At 37.4% G+C, this 16,452-nt stretch overlaps 2 protein-coding genes across 5 annotated transcripts in view; one reads left to right on the plus strand and one right to left on the minus strand.

Annotated features, from left to right (window-relative positions):
* COXFA4L3 (cytochrome c oxidase associated subunit FA4L3) overlaps positions 1 to 16,452 on the plus strand; it is an 18,319-nt gene continuing 1,867 nt past the window's right edge. The window contains exons 1-7 of one of the 4 annotated variants that reach the window (XM_085588299.1): positions 1 to 77; positions 230 to 301; positions 638 to 726; positions 1,513 to 1,573; positions 2,202 to 2,249; positions 7,555 to 7,668; positions 7,858 to 8,513. In XM_085588299.1, the coding sequence (XP_085444425.1) occupies positions 260 to 301; positions 638 to 726; positions 1,513 to 1,573; positions 2,202 to 2,249; positions 7,555 to 7,650 (336 nt within the window). In that variant the 5' untranslated portion in view covers positions 1 to 77; positions 230 to 259 and the 3' untranslated portion in view covers positions 7,651 to 7,668; positions 7,858 to 8,513. Of the gene's footprint in view, positions 78 to 117; positions 180 to 229; positions 302 to 637; positions 727 to 1,512; positions 1,574 to 2,201; positions 4,068 to 7,554; positions 7,669 to 7,857; positions 8,514 to 16,452 lie in introns of those variants that run through there. The other 3 variants (XR_014957528.1, XM_085588297.1, XM_077785907.2) reach the window with 3 other exon arrangements.
* The window catches only part of SLC30A4 (solute carrier family 30 member 4), a 17,275-nt gene continuing 11,792 nt past the window's right edge, over positions 10,970 to 16,452 (minus strand). The window contains exons 5-7 of the mRNA XM_021537518.3: positions 16,234 to 16,339; positions 13,864 to 13,998; positions 10,970 to 13,249 (exon numbers count right to left, since the gene is read on the minus strand). Of these exons, the coding sequence (XP_021393193.2) occupies positions 13,095 to 13,249; positions 13,864 to 13,998; positions 16,234 to 16,339 (396 nt within the window). The 3' untranslated portion in view covers positions 10,970 to 13,094. The remainder of the gene's footprint in view (positions 13,250 to 13,863; positions 13,999 to 16,233; positions 16,340 to 16,452) is intronic.

A 16,452-nucleotide genomic window follows, 5' to 3' on the forward strand; every position in this document is an offset into this window, starting at 1 on the left:
GCCGCGAGCGCCTCAGCCGGGAGCGCCTCAGCCGCCGGGAGCGCCTCAGCCGGGAGCGCCTCAGCCGGGAGCGCCTCAGCCGGGAGCGCCTCAGCCACCGGGAGCGCCTCAGCCGCCGGGAGCGCCTCAGCCGCCGGGAGCGCCTCAGCCGGGAGCGCCTCAGCCGCCGGGAGCGCCTCAGCCGGGAGCGCCTCAGCCACCGGGAGCGCCTCAGCCGCCGGGAGCGCGGAGCCGCCGGGAGCGCGGAGCCGCCGCCAGCATGAACAAGGGCATCCTGCACACGCTGAGAACGCGAAAGGAGGTGAGCTGGCCTCAGGGGTCGGGGCCGTGGTTACCCGCCCGCGGGGAGGGATGCGGGGGGCTCGGGCGGCTGCACCGGGGTTGCCACTTGATTTCCCGAGGAAATGGGAGCTCGTAAAGTTCGTGCTAAAAGTGAGGTGTGGAGGGTGTAGAAGAGGGTAATATAGAGGTAAACGTGAAATTTGCGTATTAAAAGTGAAGTGGTGTAAAGAGTAATATGGAGGTAATGTACAGGAACAGGTGATCCCTCCCTAGTTCTGTGTAACCCTTGCTCCCCCTACTCGTGGGTCTGTAGCTGGCACGGAAGATCACCTCTTTTCTCTATTTTATCTTTCAGCTCATTCCCCTGGCCGGAATATTGTCCTTGGCAGCAGTTGGGGCGTTCTCTTTTTGTGTCTATTCCCTATTCAGCAAATCTGATGTGATGTAAGCAAAAACTTACTGCTTGGAGTTTACCCTAACTTGTTTTATTCAACCGAGTATTTGACTATCATGTCTTAAACACATAAAAAAGCAAAAACAGAAAGGATGCAGGCACATGTTCCACAGTACTGGAAGTAGTAGTAATGACTAAAGTATCTGCAGGTTGTAAATAGTGAGGAAATCAATTAATGTGGAGTGTAGTTCAAGTTATTTTCTAACTTTTGATTTAATACTTATGTTTTTCTTTTCTTTAGGTATAAGAAGTATTAAATGTTCTAATTAAGAATTTCATACAATCACATAGGTAGAAGAGATGCACATAGATGAGATTGCACCCAGGCTATTGACTTTTATATAAAAGAACAGTGTTTGATAGTATTAACTTAAGATAGTATTCTAGTGGCTTGGCTGGTAATTTGAGCCAAGTCTTATACTCTTAAAGCTTTTGGGAATTTATTTATGTATTTTAAAGTGACTGGAGTAGGCATTTTAACTGTCAGGGGGAAAGTCCTCTTACTTCGTGTCTTTATTCAGTTTTGATTTTTCAGCTTGCTTCCCTCACAAAGATATGTGAGCAGTGCTGGCTTGCTTGTTGCTTTGGAAGCTGCAAATAAAGCAACCCATCATTGTCTCCTATCCAGATTTAACATACAGTGCCCAAACCTGTAAATTTGTGGTTTAGGTAGCTCTTTACTAAAGTGAATAGCTCTATGATAATAGGCTGCTCATATGAAAATGTGCTTAAGGACACACCTTGAAACATAATACCTGTTTTATCTTCTTTTAAAGCATTCACAAGATTGGCAGTTCAGAACCATGGGAAACTATTGATCCTGCCAAGCCTCAGAAGGTAATTTGTACATATAATATATGTATAAATAGTATAAGTTTCCAGCACAATGGATCACTTCTTTCAATATGTAAGAACTAGAAAAATATGAACAAGAGAACAACTGTAAAGTTGATATGTATCTAGTTAAATGTGGAAACAAATGCTTCATTCATTACTTTGTCTTCATTCTATTTCTTAATGATAGGGATCTCTTACACTGTAGGTCTGATCTTAAATTCATACTGTACTTCTGGTTGTCCTGTGTCCATTCCCACCCCAAACATCCATTTACTCAATTCCATTGATAACAATGGAAACTTGGAGTATAGAGGAAGTGCTGTTTACCTTTACCTTGTTCCTGAATTACAGAATTGAGTAAGAATATTTGAATAATGTAGCCTGGAGGAAAAACATCTTCATTTATTAGGGCACTTAGGATAAGGAAAAGTAAAATTATTTGGCATGATTACTTAACTAATATCCAAGTGATTTTGTTCAACAAATTACTATGTCATCTGTTGCATATTTCTGAAAAGAAAATGTAAAGCCACTAGAACTTCTTCGTCAATAAGATGATGTTTGATATGGGAGTGGTTTGATATGCTCACTGGATTTTACTAACTTTCATATTTTCCATTTCTTCCAGCTGGTAACAATCAATCAGCAGTGGCAGCCTATAGAAGAGCTGGAAAAGGTCAAAAAGCTTACGAAGTGAGAAGTTTCTGTTGCCTGAAAAAGGTACCCTATGAATCTAGTGGAATCATTTCTGCACAAACTTGACTACTGAAATCAGTGTGCGGAAATGCTTCTGCTACATTTTTAGGGTCTCCCTACATTTTTTTGGACTCTGGATGAGGAGTTTCATGTTGCTTTAGAAGCTGACATACAGCATCCACATAGTCCAAAAATCTGAATCAAAATATTAATTTTCAATAAGCATTTGATGTAAATTTTTGAATATTCAGATGGTAATTATGCCTTCATAGTTTTTGTAGAATTTCAGGATTTGTTTCAAAATACATTAGTTTTGCCATTTTATTCATTTTTAATAAAAAAAATCAAAATTTATACATTTACTGTAAATTCAAAAACCTTTCTAAATTGGGATTCCTGGTCTCCTTCCTTTCTGTTCTGTATTTCAATGTTATATAGACACCGAAGTCATAGCCAGAGAATGTTTTTGTATGGCAACATATGTGGTCATACAGTACACTTGCATTCCTTGTCTGTGTTAGATGTGGGGACAGATTAAGTCAAAACTAATGTTGTGCTGCAAATACTGAAACTTAGCCACTGAGGAGTCCAATAGGCTATTTAAGACAGCATATTTAGAACCTCAAAACCTAAGAGTTAAGCATGACTAGAAGGGAAATGAAAATCAGGTAATTTCTTCTGTATTTAAATATTGCTCATGATTGAATTTTTTTTAAGTTACTTGAATTAGAAATTCTGCATTATCCAAAACTACGCACTGTTAATTTCTTCTTTTTGTGCAACATAGTTCAAGTGCAAGCTGCAATTTACTGCATAATTAACAATATTTTTAAAGATTTCTACATGCTATTAGGAATATATCTCTTATCAAATAGAAACTAACAGATTAAAATTAGGAATGATTATATGAAGAGACAATTCCTCTTTAAGCTTCTGTGTGTTTGCTTATGGGTTGGCCAGGGAAAGAATTTAATGGGCAGGTTCCCAGTAAAATCATGAGACAATAAGTGCATCCAATGGCAGAACAGTCCTCTTTTAGATATTTTCTGAATGTGCCCTCTCCAAGCAGTTTCTCAATCTTTTCCACAGATTCTCTTATAATGGATGGTCAGAATTCATAATACTTTCTGTGAGGAAGAAAACAAAAGTGAAACAACTGCTAGTTGGGAAAAGTCCCCTTAAATGAGTAATAGTCAAGTGCTTTAGGTAATTCTGCTGCAACAAAGACAGACTTTATTTAGAAAAGCTGTCTCCTGAATTCCAAGTAGCTTGGCTTCAGAAGCTTTATGTTTTCTTCAGCTGAGAAAAAAATAATCTAAATGTTGCATAAATGTTTGTTTATCTAGTAAAGATGACTCAGCAGCATTTATGTTTTAGAGTGAGAGGAACTACTAATCTTCAGAATAAGTCCTTAGCTTGCGTTTAAGAAATAACAAGAAGATTGAAATACAAGTTTTAAGTATTTTAAAACAGAAAATATTCTAAAATCTTTCTCTATATTTCCATATTTCTACTGGACTGTACCAAAAACAAAGTGCCATGCTCTGAATAGATGCATTAATTGTTCTTCAGTTAGTCACTTTTATTGGCTGCAAATACTATGACCTAAGTATCTGTCAACATTGGGAAAATAAGTGTAAGTAAATTTTAGTTAATTTTTGTATTTAGCCACATTTCAATGATGTTTCCAGTAGCACATTAAGCAGTGTGACTGCTGTCAGTCACAGGTTGTTGATTCTTTTATCATGTCCTGAAGCATAACAGCTCTGGTAATAAAACTGTTTTGCTTTGTAAGCTATTCTGTTTTTCTTTCTTAATACAGATTTTTGGGGAGGGTTTTCACACAATATAAGAAATAAAAAAAAAATTTTGGCAGTTCAAAAAGATTATAAATATTGTTAAAACTCTTAGGGTTTTGTGTCTTCTCTGACTGTCCCTAAAAATCTGTTTCTTGCATAGAGGGTTTTTTCTTAAAAGTAGCATACACACAATTACTGTATATCTCCTCAGTCAGCTACTCAACATAAATGTATAAAGCAATATACAAGTTATTTCTTTGTTCTACAAAAAGTAGCAATTCAAGTGGTTGAATTTTATGGGCTGATGTTTATGAGAACTGTAAGGCTTCCCTGATCTGTGTCATGCAAACCCATGAGTAGTCAAAATCCTAAAACATTAAATCATGCCAGTCCCAAGGCAGAGCTGCCTGCATGCTACTTTGCGGTTCCAGTTCTGTAGAACTCCTTGGTTTTCAAGCCATTTTCTATAATTTTACTCATTTTACAGTATTTGGCATGAGACCAGTCAGGTCTGGTACTCCAAAGGTAGACTGTGAGCACAAGGGCTGCATCAGCCTTTTGCACAGAATTGTATTTTATCTTCAGAAAGCGCTGGTGCATGGTGTGAGTTGTAAATGAGGAACTCCCACGTCCCCACTAGATTACAACAGAGATTGTCAACAGCATAATATTAGTGAAAAGCTGGAGTTCTTTCCCTTCATGGTTCAGTATTGGACACTATGAATTTTTCATTGCAGAGTTCTGTATTATCTGAGAGGTCAGAAAGCCACACTGAAAAATTTTCACTGAGTCTGAAAAACTTATTGCATGTAAATAAATACATTTAAGCTTTCAACTTTAGCAAAACTATCACATTCTTCATTTCCTGTTGGTTGTCACTTCTTTAATTTAATGTATTTCCAATAGGCAGGTAACTAATAAACATCATGTTTTATCTAATGCTGTTGCTGCACAAACAAGGAAGTAGATGCACAAAGTCCTGATCCCTGGTAGTAACAGAAAAATCTTATCAGTTTGCCAAAGAAAAGCAGTCATCTACTGCTAATAAATCACCAATTCACTACATTAAAAGAAAAGGAAATATGTTTCTTAATTAAGCTGTTAAAACTGTTTCATTTAATAATGCATCTTTCCCTTCTGCTGTGACTTCTTTTATAATTCAGTAAAGCCTAAATATTTTTGAAGGCTGTTAGCAGTTCATTGCCCATGCTGTTAGCATTATGCTGCCATTACTGTGTTTAATTTTTCTCTTGGAAAATACTTTGAATGAAATGTCCTATGGTCAGAAAAAATTAATTCATCTTCAAGACTTCAGTATCCACTTTACTCCCTAAAGCAGAAATCCACAGCACAATCCTAGTCACAAAGACTTGCAGTTGTAGCCATTGCCTCATTGCCAAACTCTTGGCCATAATTTCCATGTTACACTAGTATGTTTTACAAAGTAGATGAAAAAACATTAGTTTGAAGTTAGGTGAATGTTTTATAGTGACTTGAGGGAGGCATGGAATTAATACAGTAAAGTTTGCAGTGGTTGTGTATATGTACATGTTTTTTGAAAATTCTCTCTCTTCTTAAGAAAAAAGGTTTAAGAACTGGGCATGTCTGTGCTCAAGTTCCTGTATTTTTATTAGTTCACAGAAGAGGTGTTTCCACTTCACAAAACAGGGTGTTACAGGGAAGTTTGTGTTTGAGGATATACTGCTGAGGGTGTCACTTCTCAATAGGTGTCAAGGGCACAGGTGTACACCCTCTACTGTAAACAGAATCACCACCAAAGTCATAGATGGATTCCCTCAATAGAGAACCAAAGTGTTTGACCTTTCTATCTGCTTTTAGAAAACTTCACAGTTGTCTGGCTGGCAGTGCCACAGGTATAACCTGCATTCCTTAAGGAATAGTACAGCACAGGGTATTGCTGTAGCTACAATTCATTTATTGAAACTAAGTGTAATCAGTTTCAAAAAGCAGAAGCTAAGTGAAGTTCTTTGTCTACTGGACTTTTTTCTTCTTCACTAAACAGATAAAAGAAAGTATGGCAACACAAGAAGGAAGGGAGATGGGGGCAACACTCCAATATTCCTTTTTTCATACAGTAATAGAAGTTTTTGGTGTGGGCTAGACAGGTAAAACATACCTTGTTTCAGAGAAAAGTGACTGTAAAACCATCAGATGTCTTAGCTGAACTGCACAACACATCAATTTATCAATTTATCCCTTGTCTGTAAAGGAAATAGATACTGATTTCATTTCTGACCACCACAATTTGCTCCAGGTACAGTAGTATGTTCCATACTTGGTTGCATGGTAGTGTAATGGAGTCTAATGTTTCCCAGTTGCTATCTGCACTACCCACATGACCGGACTTTATGTTTTCTTCCCTCTTTCCTTTTTTTTGTACACAAACGCACCTTGTCTCAGAAACAAAATATGAACTCGTAAAAAATAAAAAGATTTTTTTTAAAAGCCAAGCAAACAACCCTGCAGTATTAATACCCCTACTTAGCTATAGCAGGTGGTGGGCTGATTAATAGGGTTTAATTTTGTTATTACTCCAACTCCGTGAGCAGCCTCCTTCTAGCTCTGACAGCCAAAATTAGGAACTAGTTCTTCTCTTGATCCTCTCCTCAGAGCAATTTCAGATGTAGTAAGTCTGTGGAAGAAAAATATTCTGCTTTCAGTGCTGCTTTACAAAGACAGTTAATAGAGTTAATGTAACGATATATCCTGCATAACTATTAACAAGTGAGTGTATCTAAAATATATCTTCGTTTATAGCTAACTGCCCATGAACCTTTAACATTTGATAAGCAGAGAGTTACTGTCCTTTGAATTTTCTATTATATGACTTGAACTTTGCTCTGTGGCAAGTTGAGGAAGCTAAGTTGCATGAAAACCATCCTCATTTATTCCATCTAGGTTCTGTTTCAAGCAAATAAAAAGAAACCAGTGTGTAACTGGTTGGGCAATTTCTGTTTCCAGTTTAAGGTGTGTCTCCTCTGCAATAGTTTAGAAAATACAGAATTGCTTAATAGCGTGAAGAAATGAAAGAAGACTTTACTGGAAGGATGTTGTGGTCTGAGTTCATCAGCCTCCCTCAGCTGTATTTTCTCTCTGAAGTCTGTTCCACTAAATCCAAAACCACCTCTGTACTAGCAATTGCAGAATGTAAACACAACAATATTTGTCATTTATAATTGTACCTGCCTAGTTTGAAACAAAATTGTTTCCCCTCAGTTTATATTTTTGATTGAAAGTGTCCTCTGATTCTTCAGAAAAAAATCACAGTCAGGAATGTTTCAGATGGAAGCCTCTGTTGTCCTGGAAACATGAATTCAGCATCCCAAAAAAGGAATTCTTATTTTCATAGAAAAAAAAGGGCTTGTATGATAATTTACCTTGTTTACATTAATGAATGTAATCTAATTACATTTCAGATATCTGTAGCCTCAACTAATTTCTACTCATATGATTTTTTTTTCTTAGACGTTTGTAACTGGAGGAAAGCACTGGAGCATGCATTCCATGGTATTTACCCATATAAGCCTTCAAGAAGCGTCCAAACTCCTTCCCAGTAATTGATTGGGCAGTCTGTGCTAGGTTTGTGCTTTTCATTATTGCATCCATGAAAAAGTTAAATCCCCCGTGGGTTTTTTTTAGGAAAAAATAAGAGGATTTGGTGGGGGTTTACTTGGGGGTGTGGGGGGGTGTTTTGGAGTTGTGTTGCTGTTTCTTTACTTACTAATAAGACATTTCTGGAGTGTTTAATAGCGCGTGTTCCCTTTGCAGCGGGAAGCCTCCGCGGCTCTCAGCACACAACTCCTGCCAAGGCTGGGAGCGGTGCGCCATCGTCTGGAGCAGCTGCGAATGCCTGCAAGGCTCCAGGTGAGAAGGGTCTGTCCATACAGGTGTGTCAGACTTGTTCTCACAGGGGAAACAGGAACACGAGAAATCTGTAAAAAAATGCAGAATAATTGTATGCTACGTTGAACTATAGAGCACCATCTTAACTATGAAAAGTGCTTTTCTCAAAAATTCTGTTTTACACTTAAAAGGTCAGCTACTAGACTTAGGTAACTGCTTTTATAAGTTCACGTTTCATCAGTTTATTTAGGGATTTATTAATTAATTTCTTTGTGTGTGCTTTGGGAAAAGAAATAGAAAGATTGCAGGGACTTGGGTGCTCTTAATGCAGCTGGGATGAAAGCAAATTTTTAGTTTGCTTGCCATCTGGGTCCTTTTGTTTGTTCATCAGCTGAACTAAAAATCCCTGTGTGTATCAGTACTTAGTTTACTATGTAAAGCGATGCAAAACACACTATACAGAGAGCACTGATGATTTATGTACCCTCATGTACTGCTGATAATGGTCCTGGAGAAACAACTTATCTTTTTACCATGTATAATAATAAGGCAATCATTAAACAGTCATCTTAAGAATAAAATTATACTTTTGTCTATGAAATGGCACTTTTTTTTACCCCTACATAAATTGATGCCATAAAAGATGTAAATGCTTCATAGCTGTAATAAATGCAGTTATTTTATCCTGCATATTTAGCACCAATTGCTTTCAAACTGTCCAATACTGAGAAAAGACAATACTGAGAAAATAGAGGTAAAAGAGCAAAAATACTCAAAAGAGCAAATATAATAAGGATATAATCATTTTACAGCTTTACACACAGAAGACAGCTACACGTGTATTTTAAGAGCAGATTGCTGTGGTGGCTGCAAAACAGTAAAATGGAAAGGATCCATATTTATTCTAGTAGCTTCCATAGTCGTGTCGGGTATTTCAGAGAATGAAAGAGCATGTAGGGTCCTTCCTAGAGCATTCAGCTGTGGAAAATGGAATAAGAGTAGACCCAGTAGGAGATTTTCCAGCTCCAGAGCACAGAGACTGTCAGTGCCCAGCATGATTTGGTATAGAGGGGAGAAGGAGGTGAAACTGGAAAGGTAATTAAGGGTGGGGAATGTGGAGGATGTTTGGTTTTTTTTGTTGTTTTTTTTTTTAATGGCAGAAAGGGAAATCTAGAAACTTTCAAATTAGGTCTTTCCTCTGAATTAGCAACATGGTTAGAAGGTTTTGTTTTTCGGTGTTTTTTTTTGTAATTGATCAAAGAGGAAATGACCTTTGGGCAAAGGCAGGCCAGTATTTGAACAGCACTGTTCTTGGGGTGTGTTCCACACCTGGTGCAGTGAGAGAAGATCCTGGTGACCCTGTAAGCAACAGGTGCCCAGAGTGTGAGCTGGACATTATTCATGAAACTGTGGAGAGGACAGAATATGGCAAGAAAACGGAGAGGGAAGCTGAGAGCAGAGGCATAATCCAAAGAGCTGGTAAAACATGACATTTGAGCTATGTGTACTCACTCCTGAAAAAAACTGAATGTGTTTGAAGCAGCCAGCAAGAAAAAAAGACCTTGGCAATGTTCTTTTGGATAGAGGGAAATAAGCTGGATATTTTTCCCTTCCCTTGAAATCCCAAGGGAACTTCTCTGGGAATGGATTCATTTATTGGACGAGGAAGCTGCTGCAGTGTGTACCATGTCTTTTACCCAACTACCCATCTTTGTATACTATACTTACAGTTATTTGTAGAGAGAAATAATGCTTTAACAGCCCTGCCCTGAGCATCAGTGCAGTGTCCTCATGAGATCTCACCAAAATACCTGAACAGAATCCTTGTCACTCATTAGTTGATGAGTGACTTTCAGGGGTTTTGCTTCTATGTCAGAAAATTACTTTTAAATGCCAGCCTTCTGCTTTTCTGAGTCACTCTGCCACTTGGGAGTGATTCTACAAGAAATAGCAGATATGTACAGTAGTGAGATAATTGAAGACCAGATTCAAGTATGACATTTTAAATGGTAATTCTGCTGGTGAAGAAAGAAATGCTGCTGGTATTGAAAAGACAAAATGTCAACACAATTAAAAACAAAAACCAAACCATGTAATTAAGCAAGGAAAACATTCAGAAACAAAATATGTTTCTGATAATTTTCTTCTTAGGATAAGAACACTTGAGAAGGGAAGAGTAGGATGTGAGGGTTTGCAGTCTACTCATATGAAAATGTTTTATTGACTCATATGAGTAGGTTGTCATCAAAACTGTATCTGTGCTTCAGAAAAGGATGACTGACAATCACAGATTTAGAAAGGAAAAACCTTCTCCCAGTGTGGACTTTCAGCAGTGGCAGAATTTTCTCAGAATTTCATCTGTTCAGTCAGGAAGAGCATTCCAGCACAGCTCTGGAAGCCAGGGACACTGGTTGTGGAAACCTGCTTGAATCTTGGAAGTTTTTTGTTTAGAATTAAGTTCTGTCAAGTATATGCATTTTCATTTCAGGCAGAGGATTAGTTAGAAGGAAAAGAATAGTGTAAATGTGTAAACTATCTTAGGCACATTAAATAATCTGGCTTGGAAAAAACATGAGATCTTATTTATAATAATGCCCATTTTCTCTAAGCTGATACTGAAAACAATCTTGGAGTATCTATAAAAACTTACTGATTCTTTTATTCATTATTCTCATTTCATCTTCTGTTGCCTTTTCTCTGAACTTCCAGTCTACAGACCTTGGTAACAAGGGCCCCTGAAGGGTGAATGTAGGGTTTCAGGAATGTTTTGCCAGTTGCTTTATGATGATCCTTCACCATACTTTGTCAGCTTACACTTTCTGAAGTGAAACCACAAGTCTTAAATTGTTGACTAAAGACAGGGACTTATATATATTCCAGAAATATATTCCAGTTTCCAGATGCTATGTATAACATCTGGAAACTGAATTAAAGCTGAGTGTTCAGACATTTCAAAACACAGCTGCCCTAAGAATCAGACTGGTGTAAGAATTTGAAGATGATGAGAGAAAGAAATACAAATAAATATAAGACAACGTGAACTTTAATAATCAATTTAATAAAACCCACAATAAAACAACACACCTTTTTTCTTCAATTAAACAAATGTAGTAAATTATTAAAAAACTGCAAATACAACACATCTACTGTACTTCAACATCTAATTACATAAACTGTAAACCCCAACTTAATTAAAACCCATTTGAGCATTAGTATGTGCAAAATACCTGTTGTTTGTGGTTTTTGCCAGTAAGGATGGGATGCACATTTTTCATGAACTGTGATATGGCTTAATTAATGATAGTGTTGGTATTGCAGCATTACCTTCCCAAGCACAGTGCTGCATTTGAGCTGCACACCAGTGTTCTCGTTTCTTGCCCAAACAGACACAAACACAATCCACTTTGTCCAGATTCACAATGTGCTGTCAGCTTTCATCAATAAAAATTCACCATGTGATCCCTACCTCCAAAAAGGGAAGAAAAGAAGCCAAAATTGTTACCACCAAATGCAAATACAAATAAGCCTTATGAAAATGTGAAACCCTAGCGAGTTTCAAAACAGAAAATTGCTGAAGTATTCACAGCTGAATATCACAATAACCATAGCTGGGCTAAAGTTTTCCTTTCTGATCCTCACAGAGAACTACTTTTCATGTCAGTGAAAGTTCTGTATAAGGTGAAAGTACAGAATAAACAAAAAATATTTTAAGCCAAGTTCTTGCCATCTTCTGAACTTTGTAGGTCATGTTCTTGCTGCCCTTAGCTTCTTGAATGCCAGTGACGTCAGAAGCAGGTTAAATCTGGGCTTGTAAGTGTATGATAGCTTAGTGTGAAGATTTATTATCTTGTGTACTTAAAAAATACAGGGTTCCACAATGAGGCCAAACAGTTCCACTTTGTGGACTCTGAGCTGTCCAGATGAATACACAGTGTTTTCAGGTTGCCTCCTCTCTGTAAATACAAAAAGGCCTTTCTGCCACTGTAGGTTGTTATGATGTTGTTGTCCAACACCTTTAAGTTACGGAGCTTGCTTGGCTTTTGCTTTATCCATCAGTTAAACAGTGGGAACTGCTGTCACAGTGGCATTCCTGTCAGGATGCTGCCACACTTGCTTAAAGCAAAGATGAAAAGGTCAGATTGTGATGGATGGAATTGTGCATGTCTAAAACTTCTGCTCCCCACTTTCCTGTTAGATGCACACAACTGTAGATTGCATTTGAGAATATTTCCAAGTCAAATATCACTTCTATCATTTTACTTTTCTTTTAAAACAAAACAATCATGGAAAAAATTATCAATTATAGGACATTTATTAATTACAATTAAAACGCATGCTAATCAACTGGCCTTTTAATGTGAATCAAATTATGGTTTAGACATTCAAGATTATTAATAATAAATTCATCTTACAAGTCAAAACTTTGTAAAATAAATAACCTGTTTCTAATGTATAAATCCTATTCTAAAACACATTAAAGATAACTGGTCACTTAAAACACTTTGGGTCCAGTGTTGGGTCTCTAGATAAATACCAGAAGTCTGGGCAAGGATCTTCCTGTCTGGATCTCTGAATGCCCAGATTAAAGCTAACTTTCTTGTTTGGGTACAGTAAATTCTGTATTTTGCAGTGTTTCCAAAGAGAGAGTTTCCACAAGAATCCAACTTAATGTATGTGTTAATAGTTTGAGATACTGTCTGAAAATTACTATTAAAAATACTGAATAATGAATTTGGGGATCATGATATATTGTGCAACCCTGGTATGATGAGCTTTGACTTTTGACTGAAATACTGAATACCTGATGCTCTGTTTGAAGTGCAGGTACTTTGTGGTACGTAATGTTTAAAGGACAATATTGGACTGTAATTTGTGAGGTATCTGCAGAGCCATGTTCCAGTTTGTAAACAATAATCCAAAACCAGCTTTGTCTAAAAATCATAATAAATTGAATAAACTAGTACAACAGAGAGAGTGAAATACATGTTCTGTAGGGCAACCACTGCACTTTTTGCAGCACCAGTTCTCCCTGCTGCATGTCCCATGGTACAAATCCACATATTAATGGTAACTATTGGATAATTTTCATTTTGCATTTATTGCTCTCAGTCTTTGACTCCACAAGGAAAAGAATAAGGCAGCAGTTCCCAAAACATATGAAATTAGGCACTGGAGCTCTGACAACTCGCACAGGTTTTGCTCATTTCCTGTTTGTAACTCTGAAGCTGGACAGAGCACTTGTACATTCCAAAAGTGTTCAGCAGCAGTTGCCGGGCCTTGGACTGAACGTCCTCCCACTTAGATGAACTACCAGGAACTGCAAAATTAAGAAAATAATAAATTCACTCCTTAAGAAACTTGAGCAATGCAAATGTTCTCAAACTTATCACAGTATCACCAATGAGAATAATTTTTGTTCACACTCTTTATTAATTTAATATTATTGTTGTGGTCACTGTCTACTCTCTATCATTTTACACCTCTCTTGATAGAACTCTGTGTGTGTCTGGCACTTACCTCCCAAAAACCTCAACTTTCTTACTAAGAACTGATATTCATAGTATAGTTAGATGTCTGAATCAGCACATGTTTTGGCAAAACATTTATTTTTCATATGTAGATCAGTCCACATTAGAACATTGCCCTTTCTTTCCCTAAACATGTAAGAAAATTTCTGAGGAGAAATTTTGTGTTGGTTTTTTTTCCCTACCCAAAGAATCTGGTATGAATGTATTTTATTTGCACAGTTTTCATTTACACATGTCTTTCTTGGCCAAGGTGTTCTATCCCTTGTTGTACAAAACCTGAGTTAGTAGATTTTCCTTCCCCAGAATACTTCTTGGTTCAAATTAAATAACAATATAGAGAGGAAGTGGTGGGGTTTTTCCCAAACTTGGATTTAATTCAGAATTATGATATCCAGCAACTTACCTAGTTGCAAGTGGACAATGGCAATTGTTTTTCCTGCAGTGAGAGACCAAATATTTAAATCTTCTATACAATAAACATCCTCAATTTTCATCAAGTCTTCCTTGATGCGATCCACATTTAAGTGCCTCGGAACTCCTGTGATACCAAACATGAGATAAAATTAATTCTGTCTTCTGCAAAGTCTCAGTAGCCTTTAAAATGTCACAACAGATCTCAATGTCAAAGAAATTAGAATTTGTGCTGTTGGAAGTGATTAGTAACTTCCATGTTATCAACAGGACAATATGGAAATGGGCCTGTTAAGGTATGGATACAGAAGTTGTACAGGAACTGCAGAGCTTTTCTCAGCTGGAATCTGTCCTGTCCAGAATCCACACTCTGACAACAGCCAGCATTAGATCCTTTGCAATGATGTACTTTTGTTGACAACTTCACTGCAGCTTCTAACCCTTAGTAACTGCTTAGGGCAGACTCTAGGGTCAAAATCTGTCAAAAAACCCACTAGGGCCTGTCTCCTGAAACTGCTTTTCAGGTACCTGGGATCATGTTCACAGGCTACAGTAATCCACGTGCAGTGGCCAACACAGAGGACTGTGTTTTGCAGGGTGTCATCTCTGCAAATCAGAGATCAAGTCCTTTTGGCATTTTCAGCAGCACACCTCTAACTTACCACCACCATCCTTTTTCTGTACAAAGGGCAAAATCAAAATTTTAGATTATCAATAAACTCTTTCTGAGTAGTTTTTATGCTACAGTAGCTTTTCTTGCTTATCTTCTAGTTTTGTGGAGTTTCTTTATGTATACTATGAGGAGTTCAGCCACTTGCGTCTCAAATTTCTTCAGACTTTTTGCATGACTTCTTTGAACCTGGTACCTTACTGTCTCTTAAATTATGTTATTTTCACTACTATCTCTTTTAAAAGTTCAGCATCTGGGGCTTTCTCACATGAAACAAAATTTTCCATCTAGTGGAGACCATAAAAATTTATTTAGCTGATAAATAACTAGCTGTCTGGTATTTGTACAGCTTTCTTTTTCCTAGGAAAAATGGACTTTAAATCTCCTATCTACATCATACTTGTGATGGGCTTCCATTCTGCCTTATAAATCTATATTAAAAGCTAGAATCTCATTGCTTGTGTTGGATAGCTATTTAATTTTTTAATTTAGCATTCATAGGATAATGAAGAAACTGAAGTTAATACCAAAAGTTGATACAACTTCAAGGGCCTTGATGTTGTAGAAGCAGTTTCCAGTATAACCACGAGGCCATTCTCTGGAGAAACTGAATCTGAGTTGGAAAAGTACCCTAGTATGCATAAAGCCCACATATCATCACTTCTAATGACATCATGAATACGGAGATTTTTTTATGACAACTGGGATACCTATGCAAACAGCTACAACACAAAATATCTGCAATCTGATTAGTTTGTCTTATCTGTTTTCTTCAGCTAAATCTATTACATTGGAACTAATTGTGGAGTCGGCAAATTTCATCATTTTTGCCTTCTCAGTGAACTTCTACTTTGTTGGATTTTTTTTAATCTTGAGTGATAGCAAAAGCACTTGACTGAAGATTCTGAGGTTTCTGATTTAACTTCATAACACAATAAAAGTAAAGTCAATGGTAATTCAAATGAGACAGTTAGAAATGTGCAGTTAAAACCTAGCATTTTCCCCCAGCCCTAACATCTTCACTTAATAAAGTAATAGTACTAGATCAAGCAGTAATAGTTGGCATGTGATCTGTGATAAAGCAAAGGATGTTGCTGACCGTGTTTCAATCTATGTCACACAAGATAAGATCCTTCAGCCCACGTTCAGCTTTTTCTTCCCTTTTTTTTCCTGCATTTTACAGCACTCTTAACTTGCAGCTTCCCTTATGGGAACAGTGGATACACACAATACAAGGCACTTGTGGGAAAGGGGAAGACAGGAGTGGTGTGAACCACATGTCCAGCCATTTGACTGTGCTTGGTGCCTCCTTTTACCTGCATTCACTTTAACTGTACACTCACATTCACTTTAATTGTACAAGTAATAAAAGTGAGAGTGTAGAACTAAGTCTGGGCAAATGTTCACTTGATTCAGCTGAGTCACTGCAGACACACAAAAAAGTTCTGTACATTTCACATCTATATCTCCTGATGGTAAAGAGGGTGCAGATACAGGACTTGTGTTGTTCTGGCCACAGTCAAAGAGATGTAAAAACTGCTGCAATTTAGAGGAGCCATAAAGAACTGGCAGACTAAAGCAGCCCCAAGACAGACAGGTCTCTAGGTACAATCCACGTAGAGATAGGGATCATAATGTCGAGTAAACTGGTATTTTCCATGTAAAGTACTGCAGATTGGGCACAGATCTTACCTTCCAGAATAATAACTCCCGTGTCACAAAGAATTCGAACTGTTGTAAAAACCACCAGTATGGAAAATACATATGTACATATAGGATCAGCAATCTTGTATTCTGGCTGCAGAAGGGAAATTTCACAATGTCAAAGGATGTATGAAAACAAGATTACTTACAAAAATGTGACACAGAAAACACGTTTACTTCTAGTTCCAAGTTTCACTAATTTTTTTT

Source organism: Lonchura striata, chromosome 10, assembly GCF_050655825.1.
Source record: "Lonchura striata isolate lonStrDom1 chromosome 10, ASM5065582v1, whole genome shotgun sequence".
In the NCBI taxonomy this organism is placed as follows: Eukaryota; Metazoa; Chordata; class Aves; order Passeriformes; family Estrildidae; genus Lonchura; species Lonchura striata.